The sequence below is a fragment of the Leucoraja erinacea genome, chromosome 25 (assembly GCF_028641065.1).
Source record: "Leucoraja erinacea ecotype New England chromosome 25, Leri_hhj_1, whole genome shotgun sequence".
Taxonomy (NCBI): domain Eukaryota; kingdom Metazoa; phylum Chordata; class Chondrichthyes; order Rajiformes; family Rajidae; genus Leucoraja; species Leucoraja erinaceus.
In genome coordinates this window covers 19,487,610-19,512,852 of record NC_073401.1, presented here as the reverse complement: position 1 = coordinate 19,512,852, position 25,243 = coordinate 19,487,610, and the positions used below count along the sequence as shown (strand labels likewise).

The following is a 25,243-nucleotide window of genomic DNA, read 5'->3' as shown; positions in this document are numbered from 1 at the left end:
GTTATAGGAGAGATTGGATAGACTGGGTTTATTCTAACTAGAACATAGGAGGCTGAGGGATTAAAAGAGAGTTCTTAAAATATTGCCAAAAGACCAAAGGTCTATGGATTGTAAAGCTACTTTATATAATTTGTAAAATTATGACACAGATAGGATAGTCATTTTTTCCCCAGGGCAAGGGAGTTTAGAACTTGAAGGAACAGATGATGAGAGATAAAGAATATCTGATGAGTACTTTTTTTCCACACAGAAGGTGGTGGTAATCTGGAAAAAACTGCTAGAGGATGTGGAGGTAGATACAATTACAAAGTTTAAGCAGTGTTTGGACAGGTACTTGGATGGGAAAGACGGAGAGCAATGCAGGTCTAATGCTGGCAAGTGGGATTAGCATAGATCGGCCTCACAGTCTGCCTGGACTAAGTGACTGAAGGACTAGATTCTGTGCTGTATGATTCTACAAGTTGTATGGGCATGATATCAATCAGAGATCCCTATATCCTATTCCCACAGCAATCTTGGCCACACCCTAATCAGAACCTTTCCATACCCTTTTAGCAGCTTCAACCAACTTGCTTTCTCTCTTTTCCAATTCGGATATTAACTATTCTATTTCCACAGATGTTGCCTGACCTGCTGAGTGTTTCCAGTGTTTATATTTCAGGTTTTTGACACGTGCAATTATTTTGAATTCCTTCAGAGAAATAAAATTGGGAAATAGGAAATTACAGAAAAAGTGAAGAAATATTAGAAGCCGAGGACATCAGAAAATTGGTGAACAATAAGAGTGAAATGAGGAACTGAAAGACATTAGCATGAGTTGTGGACAGTGAAAGTTGTTAAACAATATAGCAGGGTATTCATCCGTTACGAATATGGGCAGGATAATGGCAATTGGAGTTTAATCCAAGCAAGTGTGAGGTGCTACACCTGGGAAGCCAAGTGTAAGGGAGAAGTATACAGTTAATGGCAGGACCCTTAACAACATCGACCATAACTCCCTGAAAGTGGCAACACAAATAGAGTGGGAAAGAGGCATATGATATGCTTGCATTTAGTGGTCAGGCCATCGAATATGAATCAGGAAGTAATTTTGCAGCTTGATAGGACTTTGGTTAGGCCGCAAATGGAGTATTGCATGAAGTTCTGGTCTCAACATTTCCCCATTACAAGAAAAAATGTGGAGGCTTTGGCGAGGTTGCATAAAAGGTTTACCAGAATGCTGCCTGGATTAGAGGGTATTACCTAGTTGAACAAACTTAGATTGTTTACTCTGGAGCATCAGAGATTGCGAGACCTGATAGAAGTGGGTTTTAGATATGCAGGGAATGAAGAAATATGGAACATGTGTGGGTAGAAGCAATTACTTTAATTTGGCATTATTTTAATTGCAGATATTTTCTTTGCCTATGCCCTATGCTGTAGTGTTCATTTTCTTCATTGGAGTAAAACAAAACAAGTACTGTAGTAAAGATCAAAAGGTGATCAATCACCAGGAGCTCATGACCTGTATGACCTGATATGTTAAAGGTAGCATCTTTGGAGATGTTGATGGAATGGTTGTTATTTTCCAAAATTCCATGGATTGGAGAATGATTCCTACAGACCGGAAAACATCTAGTGTAATCCCAATATTTGAGAAAGGAGGGGGAAAGATATCAGGAAACTACTGGCCAGTCCCTGCCTCAACGATCTCCTCCGGCAGCTCGTTCCTTACACCTACCACCCTTTGCGTGAAAAAGCTACTATTCAGATTCCTACAAAATCTTTCCCCCTTCACTGAAACCTATGCCCTCTGGATCTCAATTTCCCTCAGTTCAATTTTAATTTAGTTTATTGTCATGTGTACCGAGGTACAATTAAAAGCTTTTGTTAATACACAATTACAATTTATCCATGTACAGTGTATAGATACACGATAAGGAAAGATTTAGTGAAAGGTAAAGCCAATAAAGTCTGTTCAAGGATCATCAAAGAGATAGTAGTTCAGCACTGCTCTCTTGTTGTGGTAGGATGATTCAGTTGCCTGACAACAGCTGGGAAGAAACTGTCCCCTTATCTGGTGGTGTGCGTTTTTACACTCCTTTACTTTTGCCAGATGGGAGAAGAGGGAGTGGCTAGGGTGCAACCCATCCTTGATTATGCTGCTGGCCTTGCCAAGGCAGCATGAGGTATAATTTGAGTCAATAGAAGGAAGGTTTGTTTGTGACAGAAATCGCTATTGAAACATGGGATGCGGGGAACACAATTTGGAGGCGCAATTTCTTGGTGGCGCGCACACACACACACGTGCGCGCGCGAGGCTTCGGCCGAGGGCCCGGTGGACGGTAACATCTGGAGCTGACCTAGTTGGCGACCGACTCCGAACTCCAGCAACAACAGCTTTGTCTGCCCCAAATTGTGGGGCTTGAATCGGCCCTTTTGCGGGGCCTTTCATCGCCCTGGCGCGGCTTAAAATAGCCGGTGGGGGATTCAACATCAGGAGCTTCGTTCGCCTCGACGCAGCAGTTTGACTGCCTGACCGCGGAGCGATGGAAGATTCTGTGGCCGATTTATGCTATGCCGGGCAATGAAAGGCCCAGCAAACGGGCCGATTCAACCCTTAGAAAGTGTCTGATACCCGCTTGAATCTTTCAAAAGCTATAACGTGATAAATAACACTTAAACAAATGAAACTGAAGCAAAATAACGGCAAACAGAAATCCTGAAATGGGAGGGAGAGGAGCCTGAGGTTGTGGTACATATAGGTACCAACGACATAGGTAAAAAAAGAGAAGAGGTCCTGAAAGAAGAATTTAGGGAGTTAGGTAGAGAGTTAAGGAGAAGGACTGCAAAGGTAACAATCTCAGGATTACTGCCTGTGCCACGCGACAGTGAGAGTAGGAATGGAGCGAGGTGGAGAATAAATGCGTGGATGAGGGACTGGTGCAGTGGGTATGGATTCAAGTTTCTGGATCATTGGGACCTCTTTTGGTGAAGGTGTGACCTGTACAGAAAGGACGGGTTGCACTTGAACTCGAGGGGGACCAATATCCTGGCGGGGAGATTTGCAAAGGCTACTGGGGAGACTTTAAACTAGTATGGTTGGGGGGAGGGACTCGAATTGGGAAAGCTAGCAGTCAGTGTGTGAGGCAGGAGGCAGAGAATGGTAGCACTCTGACCCAAAATGTAGGGGAGAGAGAAGAAAAAGGAAAATAAACAGAGAATATGAGATAGTGGGTTTCTTAAATGTGTATATTTTAATGCTAGGAGCATTGTAAGAAAGGTGGATGAACTTAGAGCCTGGATTGACACCTGGAAGTATGATGTTGTGGCGATCAGTGAAATATGGTTGCAGGAGGGCTGTGATTGGAAACTAAATATTCCAGGATTTCGTTGCTTCAGGTGTGATAGAATTGGAGGGGCAAGAGGTGGAGGTGTTGCATTGCTTATCAGGGAAGATATTACAGCAGTGCTTTGGCAGGATAGATTAGAGGGCTCGTCTAGGGAGGCTATTTGGGTGGAACTGAGAAATGGGAAAGGGGTAGCAACACTTATAGGGGTGTATTATAGACCGCCAAATGGGGAGCGAGAATTGGAAGAGCAAATATGTAAGGAGATTGCAGATATTAGTAGTAAGCACAAGGTAGTGATTGTGGGAGATTTCAATTTTCCACACATAGACTGGGAAACACATTCTGTAAATGGGCTGGATGGGTTGGAGTTTGTAAAATGTGTGCAGGATAGTTTTTTGCAGCAATACATAGAAGTACCTGCTGGACCTCCTGTTAGGAAATGAGACGGGTCAGGTGGCAGAGGTATACGTTGGGGAACAGTTCAGGACCAGTGAACACAATACCATTAGTTTCAATATAATTATGGAGAGGGACAGAACTGGACCTAGGGTTGAGATTTTTGATTGGAGAAAGGCTAACTTTGAGGAGATGCGAAAGGATTTAAAAGGAGTAAATTGAGACAGTTTGTTTTATGGGAAAGATGTGGAAGAGAAATGGAGGACATTTAAAGGTGAAATTTTAAGAGTACAGAATCTTTATGTCCCTGTTCGGTTGAAAGGAAATAGTAAAAATTGGAAAGAGCCATGGTTTTCAAGGGAAATTGGACACTTGGTTCGGAAAAAGAGAGAGATCTACAATAATTATAGGCAGCATGGAGTAAATGAGGTGCTTGAGGAATATAAAGAATGTAAAAAGAATCTTAAGAAAGAAATTAGAAAAGCTAAAAGAAGATATGAGGTTGCTTTGGCAAGTAAGGTGAAAGTAAATCCAAAGGGTTTCAACAGCTATATTAATAGCAAAAGGATAACGAGGGATAAAGTTGGCCCATTAGAGAGTCAGAGTGGACAGCTATCTACAGAGCCAAAAGAGATGGGGGAGATATTGAACAATTTCTTTTCTTCGGTATTCACCAAGGAGAAGGATATTGAATTATGTGAGGTAAGGGAAACAAGTAGAATAGCTATGGAAACTATGAGGATCAAAGAAGAGGAAGTACTGACACTTTTGAGAAACATAAAAGTGGATAAGTCTCCAGGTCCGGACAGGATATTCCCTAGGACATTGAGGCAAGTTAGTGTAGAAATAGCAGGGGCTATGACAGAAATATTTCAAATGTCATTAGAAACGGGAATAGTGCCGGAGGATTGGCGTACTGCGCATGTTGTTCCATTGTTTAAAAAGGGGTCTAAGAGTAAACCTAGCAATTATAGACCTGTTAGTTTGACGTCAGTGGTGGGCAAATTAATGGAAAGGATACTTAGAGATAATATATATAAGCATCTGGATAAACAGGGTCTGATTAGGAACAGTCAACATGGATTTGTGCCTGGAAGGTCATGTTTGACTAATCTTCTTGAATTTTTTGAAGAGGTTACTCGGGAAATTGATGAGGGTAAAGCAGTGGATGTTGTATATATGAACTTCAGCAAGGCCTTTGACAAGGTTCCTCACGGAAGGTTGGTTAAGAAGGTTCAATGGTTGGTATTAATGGTGGAGTAGCAAGATGGATTCAACAGTGGCTGAATGGGAGATGCCAGAGAGGTGGATGGTTGTTTGTCAGGTTGGCCAGTGACTAGTGGGGTGCCACAGGGATCTATGTTGGGTCCACTGTTGTTTGTCATGTACATCAATGATCTGGATGATGGTGTGGTAAATTGGATTAGTAAGTATGCAGATGAGATATTTATGCCAGTTGGAAGAGAGAGATTTATGCCAGTTGGAAGAGTGGGCTGAAAGATGGCAGATGGAGTTTAATGCTGATAAGTGTGAGGTGCTACATCTCGGCGGGACAAATCAAAATAGGACGTACATGGTAAATGGTAGGGAATTGAAGAATACAGGTGAACAGAGGGATCTGGGAATAACTGTGCACAGTTCCCTGAAAGTGGAATCTCATGTAGATAGGGTGGTAAAGAAAGCTTTTGGTGTGCTGGCCTTTATAAATCAGAGCATTGAGTATAGAAGTTAGGATGTAATGTTAAAATTGTACAAGGCATTGGTGAGGCCAATTTTGGAGTATGGTGTACAATTTTGGTCACCTAATTATAGGAAGGATGTCAACAAAATAGAGAGAGTACAGAGGAGATTTACTAGAATGTTGCCTGGGTTTCAGCAACTAAGTTACAGAGAAAGGTTGAACAAGTTAGGGCTTTATTCTTTGGAGCGCAGAAGGTTAAGGGGGGACTTGATAGAGGTCTTTAAAATGATGAGAGGGATAGACAGAGTTGGCGTGGATAAGCTTTTCCCACTGAGAGTAGGGAAGATTCAAACAATGGGACATGACTTGAGAATTACGGGACAGAAGTTTAGGGGTAACATGAGGGGGAACTTCTTTACTCAGAGAGTGGTGGCTGTGTGGAATGAGCTTCCAGAGAAGGTGGTGGAGGCAGGTTCGTTTTTATCATTTAAAAATAAATTAGATAGTTATATGGACGGGAAAGGAATAGAGGGTTAAGGTCTGAACGCAGGTGTATGGGACTAGGGGAGAATACGTGTTCGGCACGGACTAGAAGGGTCGAGATGGCCTGTTTCCGTACTGTAATTGTTATATGGTTATATGGTTAACAGAAGAACCAGGCTTGGAAGGGGAAGAGAGAGAGATATGGGAAAAACATACTAAATAACGTGAATGACCGTGAATGAGAAACTTACCTGCAAGCCAGCCTGGAAACCCGTTCGACCGGAAGCCTTAATGACCTGACCCGTTTAAGTCCGATACCTGTTTAAATCTTTCCCATCCACCAATAGATTCAATTTGTTCAAATGGTAATTGAACCCGCATCAGACAGCTTTAAGAAATTCTCAGTGAACTGTCAGTAATACTTGAAGGTCAAAACACAATTGGTGACTCATCGTGTTAATACAATGTTCCTAGAGACATTTAACAAGCACTTAACAGTGACACCACCACTGTCTCGCGGAAAATGAAGATTTTAATCAATTTTTTTTCACCAAATTTCAAAATCCAGATTACAAAACATGGAGGGATTGTCCCCCACCTCTCAAAACATTGGAGGGAGAGCTCCCCCAACTTCCCCCCCCCACCCCGGGATTTCCGCCCATGGTTTGTGTGGTGGTCTGTGTTGTGTCCACAATTCACTGCCATTTCTTGCGGTCTTGGATGGAGCTGTTCCCAAATCCCAGCCCTCAGAATACCCTCTAATAACTTTCATGCGTTGGTTTCGTTTATTGTTGTCACTTGTACTGATTTGCAGTGAAGGTTGTCGGTCTGTGTTTTCTCCAGGAAAACGAGACCATACATGAGTACATCAGGATGCAAGAGAGAAAATAATGGAGTGCAGAATATAGTGTTACAAGTACAGAGAATGTCTAGGTAAAACAAAAATGCAAGGGCTGCAATAGGGGAAATTGGGAGATCAGAAATACATCCTTAGCATATGAGTGTCACAAGTCTTATAACAGTGGGGAAGACGCTATTCTTGAATCATGTGTTTGGTGCTTCCAAGCTTATGTATTTTCTGCCTGACAGAAGAGAGAAGAGGAAATAACGGGGTGCGAGTGGTCCTTGATTATTTTGGCTGCTTTCCGAGGCAGGGTGAGGTGCAGATGGAGTCATTGGTGGGTTTGGGGAGGCTGGTTTTGCTGATGGACTGGAGCGGGTTCACAATTCTGCAATTTCTTGTAGTCTTTCGCCAAGCAGTTCTCAAACCAAGCTGTGGTGCATCCAGATAGGATGCTCTCTATGGTGCATCTACAGAAATTGATCATTGGAGTTGTGCTGAATTTCGTTAGCCTTCTGAGGAAGTAGAGGCATTACTGTGTTTTCTTGGCCGTAGTTTCACTGTAGGTGGACCAGTATAAAGTGTTTATGATGGTTAATCCTAGACACTTGAAGCTCTTAATCATCTCCACTTCAGCACCATCATACAGACTTGGGTGTGCATTCCATCACAATTCCTGAAGTTGACAGCCAGCTCCTTCATTTTGCTGACACTGAAGCAGAGGTTGTTGTCTTGAGGCATATTATGAAGCTCTCTATCTCCTTCCTATACTCCAATTCATCATAGTTTGAAATCTAGCCCTCAATGCAAACTTGTAAATGGAGTTGTAAATTTGGCCATGGTTGTGCGTATATAGGGAGTACAGTAAGGGGCTGAGAACACATCCTTGCGGGGTACCCCTGTTGAGAATTATTGTGGGGGATTTGTTGTAACCTGACTTTGCTGATCATGAGTCTGCAGGTCATGAATTCAAAGATCCAATGGCAGAGGGGGTGCTGAGTCCTAAGTCCAGGACGTTGGAGATGATTTTGGTTGGTTGGTTATGGTGTTTGAGGTGGAGCCATCAACAATAAATAGGATTCTGACACCGGTACCCTTGTTTTCCAGATGTTCCAGAGTTGAGTAAAGGGCCAGAGAGATGGTGTCTGCCGTCAACCTTTGGCAACGGTAGGCAAATTGCAGTGGATCTCGCCGTCTGCGAGGCTGGAGCTGACGCGAGTCATGACCAGCCTCTCAAAGAACTTGTTGATGGTGGATGTTATAACCACTAGATGGTAGTTGTTAAGGCATATTATCTCATTTTTCATTAGCGCCAGGATGAAAGTGGCCTTTTTAAAACTGGTGGAAATCTCAGATTGGATTGGGTAGTTTAAGATGCCCGTAATACTCCCGCCAGCTGCCCTGCCTGACCTCTGAGGACATGAGCGGAAACTCAATCTGTCTCAGTTACTTTCTGCAGGTTCACTCAGGAAGGCCTCTATGTTGTCCGTGGCGGAGGACTGTAGGTACATGTGCACCCGGGTGAGTGACGGCATTCTACTAATTTTTCTGCTCATAGCATGCCTTGAGCTTGTTGGGGGGGGGGGTTGCATTATAGACAATAAGTTCAGGAGTAGGCCATTCGGCCCTTCGAGCCAGCACCGCCATTTAACGTGATCATGGCTGATCATCCCCAATCAGTACCCCGTTCCTGCCTTCTCCCCATATCCCGACTCCGCTATTTTTAAGAGCCCTATCTAGCTTGCTCTTGAAAGCATCCAGAGAACCTGCCTCCACCGCCCTCTGAGGCAGAGAATTCCACAAACTCACCACTCTCTGTGAGAAAAAATGTTTCCTCGTCTCCGTTCTAAAGAAAAAGTGTTTCTTCGTCTCCGTTCTAAAAAAGTGTTTCATCATCCCCGTTCTAAGAAAAAGTGTTTCCTCATCACCGTTCTAAGAAAAAGTATATCCTTGTCTCCATTCTAACAAAGTGTTTTCTCGTTTCCGTTCTAAAGAAAGATTGTTGCCAAGAATGCTGCTCATTATAGCATGCAAGTTCCACCACAATTAATGGGGTTGTGTGTGGTTAGTTTGAGACTCCAACATGGTTTGGTATTGTCTCTGGAGATCCCTAATGGCCTTGCGAAGGTTGTACCTAGATTTCCCATATAATTTAGAGTCACCTGATTTTAAAACCACAGATTTGGTCTTCACTAGGGAGTGGATTTCAGAGTTCATCCATGGTCTACAGTTGGGGAAACTCGGATTGACTTTGGCTTGCAGTCTTCGGCAGTTACCTTGATCCTATTCGTCAAGGACATTTCATGGCACCTTTGGGCCAACCTGTCTCTGTTTGAGTTCTTCCCTTTTTTTCTTTATAATCCTTCAAGGATCTGTCCAATTTCAGCTTTCTTAACTTTACCTATGCTCCTTTTACTTTTTGACTAAATGTACAACATCTCTCATTATCAAGTTCCCACACCTTGTCATCTTTGTCTTTCTTCCTCACTGGAATATGCTAGATTGGAATTGTAACCAGCTGGCCTATAAACAACTAACACACATCCAATTTGGACTTACTCATTAACAGCTGGTCCTGATCTTCACTTCCCACCTCTTGCCTAATGCTGTTGTCATTTGCCTTCCTCCAATTTAGCACTTTTCACTTGAGATCCAGATTTATCCATGCTCTTAAAATTTAAGGAGTTATCATCACTGTCCCCAAAACGCTCTTCTGCTGAAACTCTGCTCACCTGGGCAGGCTTGTTTCCCGTGGCTCCTCCTCTGGTTGGACTATCTATATACTGCTTCAGGAAACCCTCGTGGATGCATCTAACAAATTCTGTCCCACCTAAGCCTCAAGCAGTAAGGAGATCCCAGTCAATATTGAGGAATGTAAAGGCATTCACTACAACATTGTTGTTTTTACACCTTTCAATTATCTCTCGATATATTTGTTACTCCTGCAGGCTATTGGGAGGCCTATGGTATAACCTCGTCAGAGTATTACACCTTTCTTATTTAGCCATGTAGTTTGGTTCAACCTGTGGGACATGCTCATTCATCATGGAAAGTCTGCTTTGGCGGACCCTGACAGACATTTAAAAATCTTCACTGGCCATGGCGATTCAGGTGTTTGTGGGACCCTGATGTACAACGTTATGAGGGACATAGGGAAGGTATGTACAGGAGACATCTCCCCATTACAGAGGTGTTTAAAATTGGACAGCAAGGCAGAGGGTTGTTACAATCTGGTACCGGCTGACTGGTGGCAAACACCACTTAGAAGAAATTTCTGGACAAACATTTGATTTGTTAATGCATATGAGGCTAGAAGTGCTGGTAAGTAGGATTAGTGTTGATATGGTCATGTCGGACGAAAGCGTCGGTTTCCAATCAGTATGGAGATTTGACTGCACAGCAGGGGCGAGAGTGGGGAAAGCAGAGGTTAGGGGGAGGGGGAAGAAGAAGTGCCAGGGTTGAGGTAACGAAAGGAGAGGGGAAGACAGAAGAGAAGAGGTGGGTAAGGTGGTAGAGAAGAGGAGGGGAGGTGGGCAGAGGAGAAGGTGAAGGAGGGGAGGAGAAGCACGTGTGGGGAGAGCAAAGGAAGGAGGGCAGAAGAAGGAATTTAGAGAGGCAGGGAAAGGCAGGCAATGGGGATAGAATTTGAGGTGGGAGCAAAGAGGGAGGGCTGCGAGTGGGGAAAAGGGATGAAGGTCAATAAGAAGGCAGGTAACTAGAAGTGGTGATGTAGCAGTCACCAATACTGCTGCCCCACAGATCCAATGACTAGGTTCAATCTGCGTGGAGTTTGCAGTCCCTCCATGTCACGATGCGGTTTACTTCATGTACGCCAGTTTCCTCCCACATGGCAGTGATATACAAGTTGACTAATTGGCTGTTGTCATTGGGAGGCAGAAGAATCACTTGCTGATTTGGTATAAGAAATGAAGAAACAATCGGATTGCTTGAGTGAAATTCAACAATTAATTCGTGAAATGGTTAATCTGTCATGGGATGGAGCTTGTTCTTTCATCAGACCTTCTCGGGAAAGGGAGAATAAAAGCAAATCATTACTAATGCAAAGAAAAGTGGACCTTTAATGTGTATAATGTTACACTTCTTAAGGTTAATCATGGATGTTCAGCAAACATGGCCAAAGAACAACCTGTACACCTTGCAATGAGTGCCTGGCTTGGATACTAGCACTTTAATGCATGTATTGTGATAGCAGAGTGTAAGACATTCCAAATATATGCAATAAAATACATGATTTTTCTACGAAACATGGCGTGGCTGGCACACACTCCTACTGATAAGTAAATAACATAAATAATGCCCATAGCTTTGAATACTGAGCAGAGCTGCAGAATTAAACATTTAGTAATACAGGATCTGAATCAAAGTACAAGTAACTGAAGGATAAAAGGCTGCAGATGCTAGAAATCTGAAATAGTCACGTTAAATGCTGGAAGCACTGAGCTGGTAAGGTGGTATCTATGGAGAGAGAAACAGAGTTAACATTTTCATGTCAGAGACCTGAAATGTTAATTCTGCTCCTTTTCCCACAGATGCTGTTTGACCTGCTTAATGCTTCCAGCATTTGCTGTGTTTATTACAAGTTACTGATGTGTATCAATAACAACCATCGCTGAAGATAAAACTTTCAAAGAATGGATATGCTTGGGAGTTCAATCTGCACATCGCGATATTTGTCACATAATGCATTATGGATCACAAGATGTGTAGTGTAATAAGGGGAAGACAACATTGCATAGTTTAGGCACCTTGCAATGGGATAAGGCTATTTATTGTAAAAAAAAAAAATGTGCTTGACCAAAAGAGTCACTGTCTCAGAAAATAAACTACAGTGAACTTTAACAGCAACGACTGGGGCCAGGAGGAATAACTAGAAGAAAAATGCAAGTCCGTAACAGAAGGCATAATATATTTTAACAGAAATTATGCATGTTAATTGAAAAAGCAATCTTTGTTACTTCAGAGATTAGACAGCAAGGAGTGCTATAACAAAGATGAGTTTAATGTAAACTGGCCTTCAAAATACCTGATGAAGGGTCTCGACCCGAAACGTCGCCTATTCCTTCTCTCCATAGATGCTGCCTCACCCGCTGAGTTTCTCCAGCATTTGTGTCTACCTTCAAGATACCTTCAGTTGTTACCTGTCTTTCCATTTAGATTTTTAAACTTTTCTTTCGATCACAGTGAGTGCTGAGACATATAAAGCAAAGTGTGTGTCAAAAAGTGAAGGTATAAAGAGGCTGTATTAATATTCACTACAAATAAACAAAAGAGTTGGGGCACCATTTACACACAGCACACAATGGCCAACTTGGGCAGCCTGGTGGAGTTCCCCAGGAACCAATAATCTCAGCTCTCCGTTGGAGGGCCACTGTGGCAGTGCACCTAATACCTCTAGAAACCTGGCTCTGAAAGAGGCTCTGAGCATATCGCAGCCTAATCCTGGAGACACCATTAGCTCATCGGGCAGTCTTGTCAAGTCCTAACATTTCACCATTTACATAAGCCGCAAATCCATCTGGATATTCCATCACTAATCTCAGGAAGTTTGCCAGAGATGTGTCAGGGGATTGCATCAGTTGTACAAGCAGACAGGTTGAGAACCATCAGGATCTATCTTTAGTTGTACAGGACGGTCTGGTAGTGATCCATCAGGATGTTCCATTAATTGGACTGGGGAATGTGGAAGAGAACCGTCAGGACATTCCATCAGTCTTTTGGGACAGATGCTAGAGGGCCATTAGCAATCTGCATCAATTATACGCACAGTCAGTTAGAGGTTCATCAGAATCTTCAACCAGTTTCATAGCACAATCTGATAGAAGTCCATCAGAATATTTTTCCATCAGTTACACCTGGTTTATTTATATTATAATTAATATGCAAGGAGTAATAAAACCCATTAAAATATGCATTGCCAGTCAAAAAGAGATGGGACGCTTTCAGGCAAAGATCTTCACCAGAATGGAGATTGAGAAACTCAAACTTGCATTTACACCTTAGAGGTAATGATGGAAAACTGATGTGTTTTCTACATTTATATGCAGCCTAATCACTGCAACACCCTGGTAACATTATCAAGGCAGCACTTAAACTGAGAGCAGCAGATGAGAGATAAAATACTTCAATTTCTTGTACTGCATTATTCCTGAATTCCTTGATACATTCTTGCCTTTTATGGAGCTTGGTAAAGTTCATGCAGCAGGTTACTAAAATGTTCCTGGTACAGGTAAGTCATGGATTAGAAAAAAATAAGTCTTCCCCGACAGTTATCCATTAGAGCATTCCCAGCACAGGCACATCATACACTAAATACATACATAATGCTGCTTCAACACAGCACCATTGAACCATCCCATGGCATCTACAGCATGGTTTATGTGCAGTGTAAATTTACTGCATGTTGTCTGAAATGCTCTGAGCTGACCTGAGAATAGCGGCATTGTAGCATGCACGTTTAAAAAAAAGTTAATTCCCTCTGCAACCATCATGTGCTAATTGATTTATGTCTTGGTAATGGTAAGTTTGTAGTTTTGAGCTTTGCCTACAGAAATGGTTTCTGACAAGCTAATGCAATGGAACAGTTCAAATATCAAACTGCCATAAAGATTTACACTTTGATTTTAAATCCGGATTATATAATGTGCCTGATAAGACTGCACAAGATGTGAAATTGATAGATTTGTGAGGGTGACGTTACAGATCAGATTGACATGGCTGTCTTATAATGATCTTAATCCCTAACAAAGTCATGTAGAATTCAAATATGCACTTTGACAGATTTGTAAGGGAAAGGAGCTGTTTATGATAACGAATACTCAGTTTCCGTTAAGAAAATGAAAAACATCATTATGGGCAGAAATAAAAGTTATGGTCTTGAACTGGTGAGGATCTAAGTAAGGATAGTTATGAAGACACTGCTTTTTGACACAGCAGACCTCTCCACATTGCTCTGGGTTGGATTTAATCTCCATTCCACAAGGAGAAAGAGTAATCCTTCAGGCAGCTGATTCTTTGGGGAAGTCTATCAATAAACTATGAAGCATGATTTTAGGATTCGACAGAGTCAATGGACAGTGCAGAGTACCCTCCTCAGGGTCAAGTACTAATACTAAACAGGTCAATTATTCACCTTGAAAATCTTTGCTCGGCTGATTTATCTTGGCAGTTTCAAGGCTAATGTTTGAGATTCACTGTGAGCTGAAGGTTTTACAATAGAAATGGCCATTGCTGCAGGACAACACTTTGGATCTTACTGGTTAGAATGGACTAACACCTGTAAACAATCTGCCTTTACCTTTCCATGTAACTTAATCTTTCTTCTCAGCAGCTTATCTGGAACTGATAATACGCTTTCCTTCTACTGGACGTTGTACATTCAACAGTATATCTCTGCAAGCACACATCAGCAGAGTATGTTGGAACACACAACCTGGTGATACCCCTCAGCAGCACAACACTTCACTAGATGTATTAGAGAACCAGGGGAATATTATTTATCTTCAAAGTGATGCTGTTTGAAGTTGTTGGAATGAGACAGTGTCGATCAGCATAGGGTTGTATAGTGAAGAGCAGTATCAACACTTCTGCCCAAAGCCAACAGTTGCTCTGCAAACAATGTCTCTGCTGGTCACAGTTGCAAGATTCATGTTTCAAAGTACTTGTATATTGCTGTCACATACTGCATCAAGCTCTGCCAGTCCGGCCGTTCCGTGCTCACCATCTCATTAATATCCTAGAACGGGAAACATAACAGAATTGTATTATAAGGATTGATAATTTGCACAAGAGTAAACAAATCTCACATTTTCCACAGGATTTTTTTTATTGTGGAACCTCTCAGTCAGTGGAGTTTGCATTGTTTTAGTTATCTCCAGCAAAAACAAGCACAGTGTGATGCAAAATACATCAAAACCCACACTTTACGACCACCTGGGAGATGGAAATTGCCCTTAGAGTAAAAGATTTGAGAAATGGCATAAAATGGGCTCTTACCTAGTCAACGCAGGTGTGCCAACTGTATCTCAAGTCCCAGAATGTTACACAGCATACCATCAATATCTCATGCTTCAGAACCTGGCATGATTTGGTGTTTGCATCTGAGTCTCAAGCTATGCATGATGCATTCACTGGTTAAAATGAAATTAAAGACCCAGGAAGTAGTTGAGGCAGGTACTATATCACTATTTAAAATACATCTGGACAGATGCATGGTTAGGAATGGTTTTGAGGGATATAGGCCAATTGTAGGCAGGTGAGACTATTGTAGATGGGGCATCTTTGTTGGCAAGGGCACTTGGTTCCGCCAAAGCGCCTGGTTCCGTTCTCTATGAGTCCATGATTCTTGAGGTTGTTTCATGGTGTGCTCACAGTGTAAATAATCAAGTCAAGCTATGGGCTGTTGATGGAGCGAAATATTTAGAAAGTGGTACAAAGCAGTGTACAAACTCTGATTGTACATGATTGCCACCTGTACTTCAGGTCTCACACAGGGGGTAGATCATAATATCTCAGGCCAGATATGTCTTGCTGACTGAATCTCAAATCTGAGACCACAATGCTGTTTGGTTGCCAACACAAAAATTAATTTTTTTGTTTATAATTATAGAATTTTCCTTTAGTTTATTTCAGTACGATATTAAATACAAACCATGGTTTTTTTAGTAGAATAAACATTCAATGAACATCTGAGGCTGCACAAAGGTCACACAACAGTCTGGCTAATACTGTCAGCCCTGCACACCAGTAGATAAAAGCTGGGCACAATCATGCATGATCAAATTAACATTCACACTAGAGCTAAAAATCTATACATAAATAAAAAGCAAAACAAATTGTTTTACTACCCCTGGGAGCATAACACCACATTACAAGGAGAATAATAAGAATGAAGTGCCTTCGATAATGTGTTTAACTGTTGACTACTTAATTTGTGTTTCATTGAAAAGCTCACCAGAGTAGACTTGATGCCAACACTTTCAGCTGCCTGGAAGGCAAGAGTAAAATTTCTACGCTGTAAAACAGAAATACAAACAATCAAGTCTGCTGTCACAAACCATCCAGTGGACAATTACATTTCTAAATCTTAAACTTTTTGTTGCATCACCACCTGGGGAGTTGTGTTGTTAATATAGAATGATCCAGAACAGAACTGTTACGACACAAAAGACCGCGCAGGCTATCACGTCAACCCTATACAATGTTTCCCCCGGTTCTTTCCTCTAATTTCCCTCAAGGGCAATTTTCGTTCCGAAACCACGAATGATTCAATTTCTACCAAATAAATTACTTCACAAATCTGCATTTTAACTATTATAGTCTGCATCCCAGATCTTCTTCTGTGAGGAACAGCTTCTCTTAAATTACATAGAAAATAGGTGCAGGAGTAGGCCATTCGGCCCTTCGAGCCTGCACCGCCATTCAATATGATCATAGCTGATCATCCAACTCAGTATCCTGTACCTGTCTTCTCTCCATACCCCCTGATCCCTTTAGCCACAAGGGCCACATCTAATTCCCTCTTAAACAAACAGGCCTCATCTACCTTCTGTGGCAGAGAATTCCAGAGATTCACCACTCTCTGTGTGAAAAATGTTTTTCTCATCTCGGTCCTAAAAGATTTCCCCCTTATCCTTAAACTGTGACCCCAGTTACATCTGTTGTGGTCTTATACACCTCAATCTAATCTCATCTGAACCATTTATTCTCGAAAAGGAAGTAGCCCACTGTCTCCAATCCAACTTTGGTGCTGCCATCTCATGTTTGGGATCCATTGAACAAATCCTTCTTGTTGCCTAGTCTGGGCTTTTTACTTCCTTCTTTGAGTATAATCAACAGAATTAGATGATGACTATGATGTTGTGGTCATTGTAGAAATGTGGCTGTGAGTGGGACACGACTGGCAGCTCAATGTTCCGGGTTTTGTTGTTACAGTTCCTCGTATCTACAATTGCATAGACTGTTCAACATACTTCAGTCTGTGCAACGTTAGCACAATGAGATATCTGGCAGAGCTAAAGATTTGGAATATTGGAAGAATTATCCCAGGCCCCTTTTATGCACCTATTATGAACCAGCTGAGGATTTCCATCAGCTCTCCATTACACTACGCAATTAAGGCCAAATGAGATAGGCACCAAAATATGTTAAAATAAAACCATGTACATTTGCAAATTGTGAAGAGCATTCAGTGTCCACAGTATTACCAAAAGAGTATTTTCAATTGATATTATCATCATGTTGTTTTTACCTTGTCCTGACTGTTCAGCTCCTGATATGGGATGTGTGCTGGAAGATACGTGTGAAGCACGGCACAGAATGCAAGCCCATCATTCCAACTACTGCTGAAGTTTGTGATGTCAATGTTCTAGGGTAAGAAAGAAGCAGAATACTTTGAATAATCCAATGCTGTTGGTTAACATTTCACTGAACTGTCACTTGTTAAAATACGGTGTAAAGTATTGGGTAGGAGGAAAGGCATTCCACCATCTTGTGCTTATTCATGCTGTGACCTATGTCCTGTTAGATAAGGGTTCGCAGATTTCACTCCAGCATTACACTGATACCGTGGCCAGTTACTGACACATTGCAGCCACCTGGACTGGCACAGTGGCGCCACAGTAGAGCTGCTGCCTTCAGCGCCAGACACCTAGGTTCAATCCTGACCATGGATGCTGTCTGTGCGGAGTTCATACTTTCTCTCTGTGATCGCGTGGGTTTTCTCAGAGTGCTCCCCACATTCCAGACATTCAGGTTTGTAGGTTAATTGGCTTCTGTGAGTTGTCCCTGGTGTGTCGAATGCAAAACTGGGATAACTAGTGCATGGGTGATTTTTGTTCACTGCAGACTCGGTGGACCTGTTTCCATGCTGCATCTCTACACTAAACTAAACACTGTCTGAAGTGAGTAGCGGAGAGAATGTTTAACAAATGGATGATTATTTAATATTTTGTAACATGAGGGCATGCGACTGCTCTTAGCTGCTTCCATTCTAATGCACCATCTGCATCAACATTTCCTGCAAATACTTCCCCATCCACCAAATACTTACTCTCCTCTTTAACCACCAGACTGAGTTCCACCTTTTCATACACTTTGGATGCAAATCAAACACAAGAAACCACACAAAATATGTTACAGAAGGTAATTCAGCCCATTACATCCACACTGGTCAATAAATAGTTTTACAGTAATTCCATGTTCACACGTTGGGACTCTGGTCCTGCAGATCATGAAGCTTCCAGCAGACTCTCAAACAGTGAATTTCATGCCTTTCAACCCCTGACGAATAACAATTTTATCCATCTTCCCTTTATTTATTTTAATTCTCTATATCCTATATCTCTCGTTTCCCTTTCCCTTGACTTCCAGTCTGAAGAAGGGTCTCAACCCGATACTTCACCCATGTCTATCCAGAGATACTGCCTGTCCCACTGAGTTACTTCAGCATTTTGAGTCAATCTTCAATTTAAACCAGCACTTGCAGTTCCTGCCTACACTTACTTAATTCTCTGCCTGTTGGTTTTTGGCTAATCCCTTTTGATTTATATAGGCCCCCGTAATTTTATACAGATTCATGGGGACTGAAGTCTGGCTGTTGCAAAGTGCTTGAAGATGCAAGAATGCATCAGTCTCATTGGTTGGCATGGGACTGATTGTGTTTCTCAAGCCTTTGACTGCTAACATGTTTTTACCTGTCTTTCAGATTGTTGATTAAAAAAACATTAAAAGCTGGAAACACGCAGTAGATCAGGCAGAATTTGTGAAAAAGAGCGCTAACACGTCGGGAGACTCCTCATCGGAACTGTTGAAGAGGAAAAACAAGATAGTTTTAAATAGCAGAGAGAGTAAGAGAGGAATCGAAAGGACAAAAGAAATGTCTTCGATAGAGTGAGGCCACAATTCTAGTTATAGTTTGAGATACAGAGCGGAAACAGGCCCTTCGGCCCACCAAGTCGAGCCCGGATCCCTGTACACTAACACTGTCCTACACACACATTAGGGACAATTTACAATTTCACCAAACCAATTAACCTACAAACCTGTACGTCTGGATCGCCTCGGCGCAGAGGGAGAACAAGGAGGGAAGAGACAAAGACTTAAGACCTTCCATCACTGTTGCTCCTAGGAGTCATCCATCCATCTGGATGGACCTATGATGTGGCTGCCTTCCTGACACTACTGTTTATAACTCTCTCTACCTCCTGTATGCTCCTCAGTGTGTCCAATCACTGCTCCAAACAATTCATGTGGTCTTAGAGGAGCTGCAGCTGGACACACTTCCTGTCAGGGGCACATGATTGTTCCGATTTCCCACATTTGATCAGTGCCTGGGACTGCAACTGTTTACATTATAAAGGCGAGAAAAGGAAGTGAATGTATTTCAGCCAAATCTCTAGGCAACACAAAAATAGGTAGGAAAGTGAGCAATGAGGAGGAAAGCAGTTCGTATTGGCAGGTTTGGTGACTGGGCATAAATTTGACTAATGGAATAAGACATGGGAAAATATGATGTTGTTTATGTTGTAAGGAACAACAAAAGAATTATTTAAATTAGAGTTAAAGAGCCATAGGGGTCATACACCACGGAAATAAACCCTTTGGCCCAAACCGTCCATGCCGACCAAGATGTCGCATCTAAGCTGGTCCTATTTGACCCTGTTTGGCTCACATCCATCTAAACCTTTACTATCCATGTATCTGTCAAAGTGTCTTTTTAATGCAGTTTGAGTACCTGCTTCAACTAACTCCTCTGGCAGCTTGCTCCATATATCCACCATTTATTGAGAGAAAGAGTTGCCCCTCAGGTTCCCATCTTGCCCCCTCAACTTAAATCCCTATGATAGCAGGGTGACCATAATTATTGTCCAACTGTAACATCGGATCTCAACGCCTATACTCGGTACCTTGACCAATGAAGTCCAATGTATTAAAAGCCTTCTTCACTATCCTATCTACCAGTGACGGCACTTTCAAGGAACTATGTACCTGTACTCTCAGATCTCTGTGCTCTAGAACATCCCCAGAGGCCTCCCAGTCACTGCGAAGGTCCTGCCCAAAATGCACCACCTTGCACTTATCTGCATTGAACGTAATTAGTAATTTCTCAGCACACTTGTTTGCTCAGCTGATCAAGAATCTGCTGTAATTTTTGACAACATTCTTCACTGTCTACGATATGACCTACTTTAGTGTCTACTGCACATTTACTAATTGTGTCATGTAATATTCTCATCCAAATTGTTGATAGGCCACAAATAGCAAATCCCCAACACCAATTACTGAGGCACACCACTAGCCACAGTTCTGCAGTCTGAAGAACAACCTTCCACCATCACCCTCTGCTTCCTTCCATGAAGCCAATTCTGTATCCAGTTGGCTACCTGTTCCTGGTTCCCGTGCAATCTTGCAGAGTAGCCTGCTATGCAGAGCACTGTCAAAGGCCTTGCCGAAGTCTATGTAGATAATGTCTACAGCCTTACCTTCCTCAACCTTTCTGCTTACTTTTTCAAAAAACTAATCAAATTTGGAAGACATGATCTCCAAGGAACAAAATCATGCCAACTATCCCTAATCAGGCACTGTCTATCCAAATGTATATATATCTTAGCACTCAGAATCCTCTCAGTAACTTACCTGCCACAGATGTTAGGCTCAACTTTAATAATCCTCCAGTCATCTGACACTTCACCTGTATCTGACGATGATTCATATGTCTCACAATGTTCTCAGATATATCTGATCAGGCCCAGGAGATTTATCTACCTTCATATGCCTTGGGATGTCTAGCACCCCCCTGACCTTAATATGGACTGATCTCAAGACATTTTCCATTAACTGTCACAAGTTTCCTGACCTTCAGGTCCTCCATGGTGAAAACAGAGAAATATTCATTGAGGACCTTACCCATCTCCTACGGTTCCACACATAGATGACTGCTTTGATTTCTGAGATGCCTTATTCTTTCTCTAGTTATCCACTTTCCCTTAATGTAATGTAAAATCAATTTGTATTTTCCTTAATTTGATCATCTAGAGCCATCTCTTGCCCCCTTTTTGCCCTCCTGATTTCCTTCTTTAATGCCCTCAACCCCTTCAGCGATACACTTGACCCCACTACCTATACCTGGCCCATGCCTCCTTCTTTTTCCTAACCAGAGTCTCAATTTCTCTTGTCATCCAGGATTCCTTAGTCTCAGCTGCCTTTCCCTTCACTTCCAGAAGAACATGAATGTCCTGAACTCCCACTATAAATCTTTTTAAAGCATCCCACTTTTGGGACGTCCCTTTGCCCGCAAACCAACTCCAATCAACTTTGGTCTCCCACCAAAGTTAGCCTTGCTCCAATTCAGAACTTTCATTTGTGGACCCACCTTGAATTTATCCATAACTATTTTAAAGCTAATAGAACTGTGGTCATTGGTCATTGGTCCCAAAAGGATCGCCCACCGACACTTCAGTCACTTGCCCGTTCCAATTTCCTAAGACTAGGTCAAGCTTCGCCCTCTTCCAAAGCTTTGGGCTCTCTACAAATTGCTCAGAATACTTTCCTGAACACATTGGACAAATTCTACCCCATCTAAGCCCTTGGCACTTTGGCAGCCCCAGTGTATATTGGAAAAATTAATATCTCTCACAATTACATCTCTATTAGCCTTGCTACACCTATCCACGCTCTCCAGAGATGCCGAGATACCCAGCAGTATGTGTCTTTTGAAAACCCTTGTTCCTTGTTTCTATTATTGCATAGATACTGTTCAGCATATTTCAGTCAATATAATTTTAACACAATGAGATATACGGCTCAGCTAAAGATTTATTTGCATCAGTCTTTCGTCACTGACTGTGAAATTCAGGCCAGTAATTCAGAATCCACCATCAGATGTTCAACGACTCTTCTGCTGGTTCTTGCCCAGAATCCATTGAACATAGATTCTTAGGTTAGTGTCCGGGATCTCGCATGTGACAATAGGCATTTAAATGGACTGTCTGTTTCTGTATGGTTGACGCCATTAAATATATAGTCCTTTGACTTTAAAAAATAATTTCCATATCATTAAATCAATCAAACAAACAAGCTTGTATTGAGGTGTTAAAGATCAAACAATTCTAAACTGGCTCATTTCCTGTTTCATTAGAACTCCTTTTCCTAACATTGTCACCCCTTTCTCTGGCTAGAAGTGATGTAATTGTGCGTGTCACGAATCACAGGCATCATACAAACTATAAACAGCTGACTCAGAGCTGCGTGGAATTCAATAGAAGAGTTTTGGCATCGGAAAGCCTTTGTTAAAATGTTTTCAGTGCGCGGTGGGAACATAGTCTTTATATAGTCTCAGCTGATTCAAATCTCAGTTAATGATGGCCGGTCCCTGCTTCAAGGCAGGAAACCAAGCTGCTGCCAGAGTTAGCATGAATGTGGGTTTACTGAGGGTCGATGCCTGCTGCTCCTAGCATGTCAATCACTTAACTCAGCACACAATGACCTTTTACTGTGAAATAATTTTCTTCCAATGCTCCATTAAGAGCATTTGCATAAGCAATCATCACTTATAGTAAATTGCAATCCCCGTGTAGAGGACTCCGGACATCAGTCTCCGGAACATTTAGATGGAAATCATCCCAGACAAAAGCAAATTCTATAATGAATCAAAATACAGTAACCTTGCCCACTTCCCCATCCCACTCTCAAATAAACCGCAATACTCACACATCACTGTAATCACGCAAACGCCTTTCAACCAAGATTGACAAAACAGATACATTTCCATTATCAACTTCTCCTTTTTTTAAACAACTGGATAGCATTTGCCTACAGCGTGTAGGTGTAGCCAGCCTGCCAGGTATAATTTACTCACAATAATAAATCCTCTTTATCTCCACAAACACCATTTAATATTTCTAATGCTATTGAGAAACTTTTGAATGGATGATCCAGCTCTTGCAGAACCAAAACACCTCAGTTCTAATTTTACTAGCACATCCAGCTCCCAAACTTGCCAATCCCTACCTCAAACCCAGGCCTGACCATCCCCTATGGCATTTGACTGTCAAAATGGACCCCAGCCCTTGTCTGTTTCAACCCCAAACTACTGCACTCAAACCACCCATCCCAGATCCTTGGAGCATTGAAAAGAATCACAGAATTAACAAAGGCAGTTTGGAAATATGTCTGTGGTTACTAGGCAAGGTGGGGGTCTAGGTTAGGTTTTTTCAGGAGGGGCTGGACCACCGCGCGCTTGAAACAGGTTGACACACACAGTGCCAGTGGCCAGAGAACTGTTGATGACAGAGAGTCTGCAGGGACCGGCTATTGCAATGACATCCTTCAGAAGGGCAGTGGGGACAGCGTCAAGGGGGCAGGTTGCAGGTTTCATAGTGGAGACCAGCTTTACAAGGGAGGCTAGAGTAACAGGTTGGAAACAGTCTAATTTAGAAGAACAGACCAATGAAACAGCTAGGTTACGGGTGGGAGGAGAAATATTCATTCTAATGTTCTCAACTTTGCTGGTGAAAAATATAGAGAATTCATCGCACTTAGCAGGGGACCCAGCTAAGCTGGTACTGGGGGCGGGACATATGACAGGTAATAGTACTAAATAGGACCTTGGAATTACGTGCGTTTTTGGAAATAAGGTTGGAAAAGTATTGTGTACTCGCAGACTTTACTGCTTCCTGGTATTTGAAAAGATTGTTTCTCAGAATTTCAAAGGAAATTTGAAGCTCATCACATTTAAACTTCCGTTCTGATTTTCTGCACTCTCTTAGGGCTCTGGTGGTGTCATTGAGCCAAGGCCAACCTTTAGGCTTAGGCTTTTTCATTTTATTGTGACTGTGGCAGCATTGGAGTTACAATGAATTGTTCCCTTGTAGTCAGAAGTTACATATTTCAAACAGGATTTAGAAAAACACCGTCAGATCTCATTTGCCAACTAAATACCTAGTTCGGGCTAATCTATTTAAAAAAATAGTTGTTTTTGTTCATCAGGCAACATGCTTCTGAAATTGAGTAACAATTTCTGTTCATTTTCACATATTTTCCTCACAGTTACAACACTAACCATGTTACACGATTCCATGTTTCAAATCCCAGCAAAGGTTTCTCATCACATTACTTTAATTGTTATTTCAAATTCCCCAAGAATCTAACCATGACGCATTCTATTTCCTGTAAATTATGCATCAGAGGTCAGCTTTCATGACATGGCTCATGATAGCAGCTGTACATCACCATCTTTCAAGAATGAGACTGTTTCTCCAACACACAGCCATAGAATAGCAAACATATGCAGCAAAGGCCGATGGGACCATCTTAACTCACTGTCTTTGGGCCCAGACCACACATGCAGCTTCCTCCCGGGCCAGTCCATCGGCCATGGAGAATCACATACATCTTTCTCTCTTACAGAAATCTTCTTCCCAGATGAAGAATGAGGTACAGTACGCATTTTGTAGCTCAGCCAAGTGGTCTACTTGACAACTAAATTTCTGATTTGTCTCTGAACCTTCTCATCTTCCCCTTTATATTTTCTTCCAGTCTTTTTTCATGGTCTTGCACAGAACCATAGAATTGTACAGCACATAAATCGACTCTTCCAGCCCAACACATTCCAGCTGATCATGATGCCATTCTATGCTGATCTCATTGGCTTGCATTAAGCCCATATCTCTCTACTTTCCTATCTATGTACCTGTCCAAAAGCCTTTTAAGCAATGTAATAGTCTTTACCTCTACCACCTCCTCTGGCAGCTCATTCCAGATTACCATCACCTGCATGCGGCCTTTTGAAAGAATCCAAATTTTGTACAACAAATCCTTTTTTTTTAAATATGATTTTGTTCATCTTTTAATATTTTAATTTTAATCTTAAAATGAACGTATTTAAAATACGAAAGAGTAAAAGACGATTCAATGAAATAATCCTCCCCGAATAAAGGCACCAATTAAAACATTAGTAAGTCATGAGGGCCATTTTAACACCTGTTATGCTCATGATTTAAAGCCCTTATTAGACGCTAAGAAAGTTCCGATTGAAATATGGAAAAATGCAATAGAATACCTACGTCTTCGGCAACATGCACGAAAAATGCTTTCTTGCTTTTCAACCACATTGCTGCTAATCTACATTCTCCTACCTAACCCAAATCAAGACGTCCTTAAGGTCACAAGTGACGGATACCCATCTAGAAGATCAGCTGAAACTGCGTACCTCCATATTGCAACCAAATATTCAAATGCTTTCCCACAAAAAGCAGTCACAACAAAGTCATTAAAAGGTTAGTTAACTTTAGAATTAACAATTTTTTTTCATTTTCTTGAAGTTAGTACAGGTGCACAACCTTTTATCCGGTGTTCCAGAAACCGAAAAGCTCCGAAAACCGGCCATTTTTTCCGGATGTCGTCTGCGCACCAAAGCTCGCGTTTGGCGCCAAACCTGACCCAAAACGACCCACGGTCAACCCAGGTCTGTACTACTGTAGCGGCTGCCTCCTC

The 25,243-nt window shown here is 41.9% G+C and overlaps 1 protein-coding gene across 4 annotated transcripts in view; it reads right to left on the bottom strand.

Annotated features, from left to right (window-relative positions):
• Positions 1–10,791: 10,791 nt before the first annotated feature.
• Positions 10,792–25,243, bottom strand: part of specc1la (sperm antigen with calponin homology and coiled-coil domains 1-like a) — a 57,372-nt gene continuing 42,920 nt past the window's right edge. For all 4 annotated transcript variants that reach the window (XM_055655921.1, XM_055655922.1, XM_055655923.1 and 1 more), the window contains exons 14-16: positions 17,001–17,117; positions 15,705–15,764; positions 10,792–14,486 (exon numbers count right to left, since the gene is read on the bottom strand). In XM_055655921.1, coding sequence (XP_055511896.1) covers positions 14,397–14,486; positions 15,705–15,764; positions 17,001–17,117 — 267 coding nt within the window. In that variant the 3' untranslated portion in view covers positions 10,792–14,396. The remainder of the gene's footprint in view (positions 14,487–15,704; positions 15,765–17,000; positions 17,118–25,243) is intronic.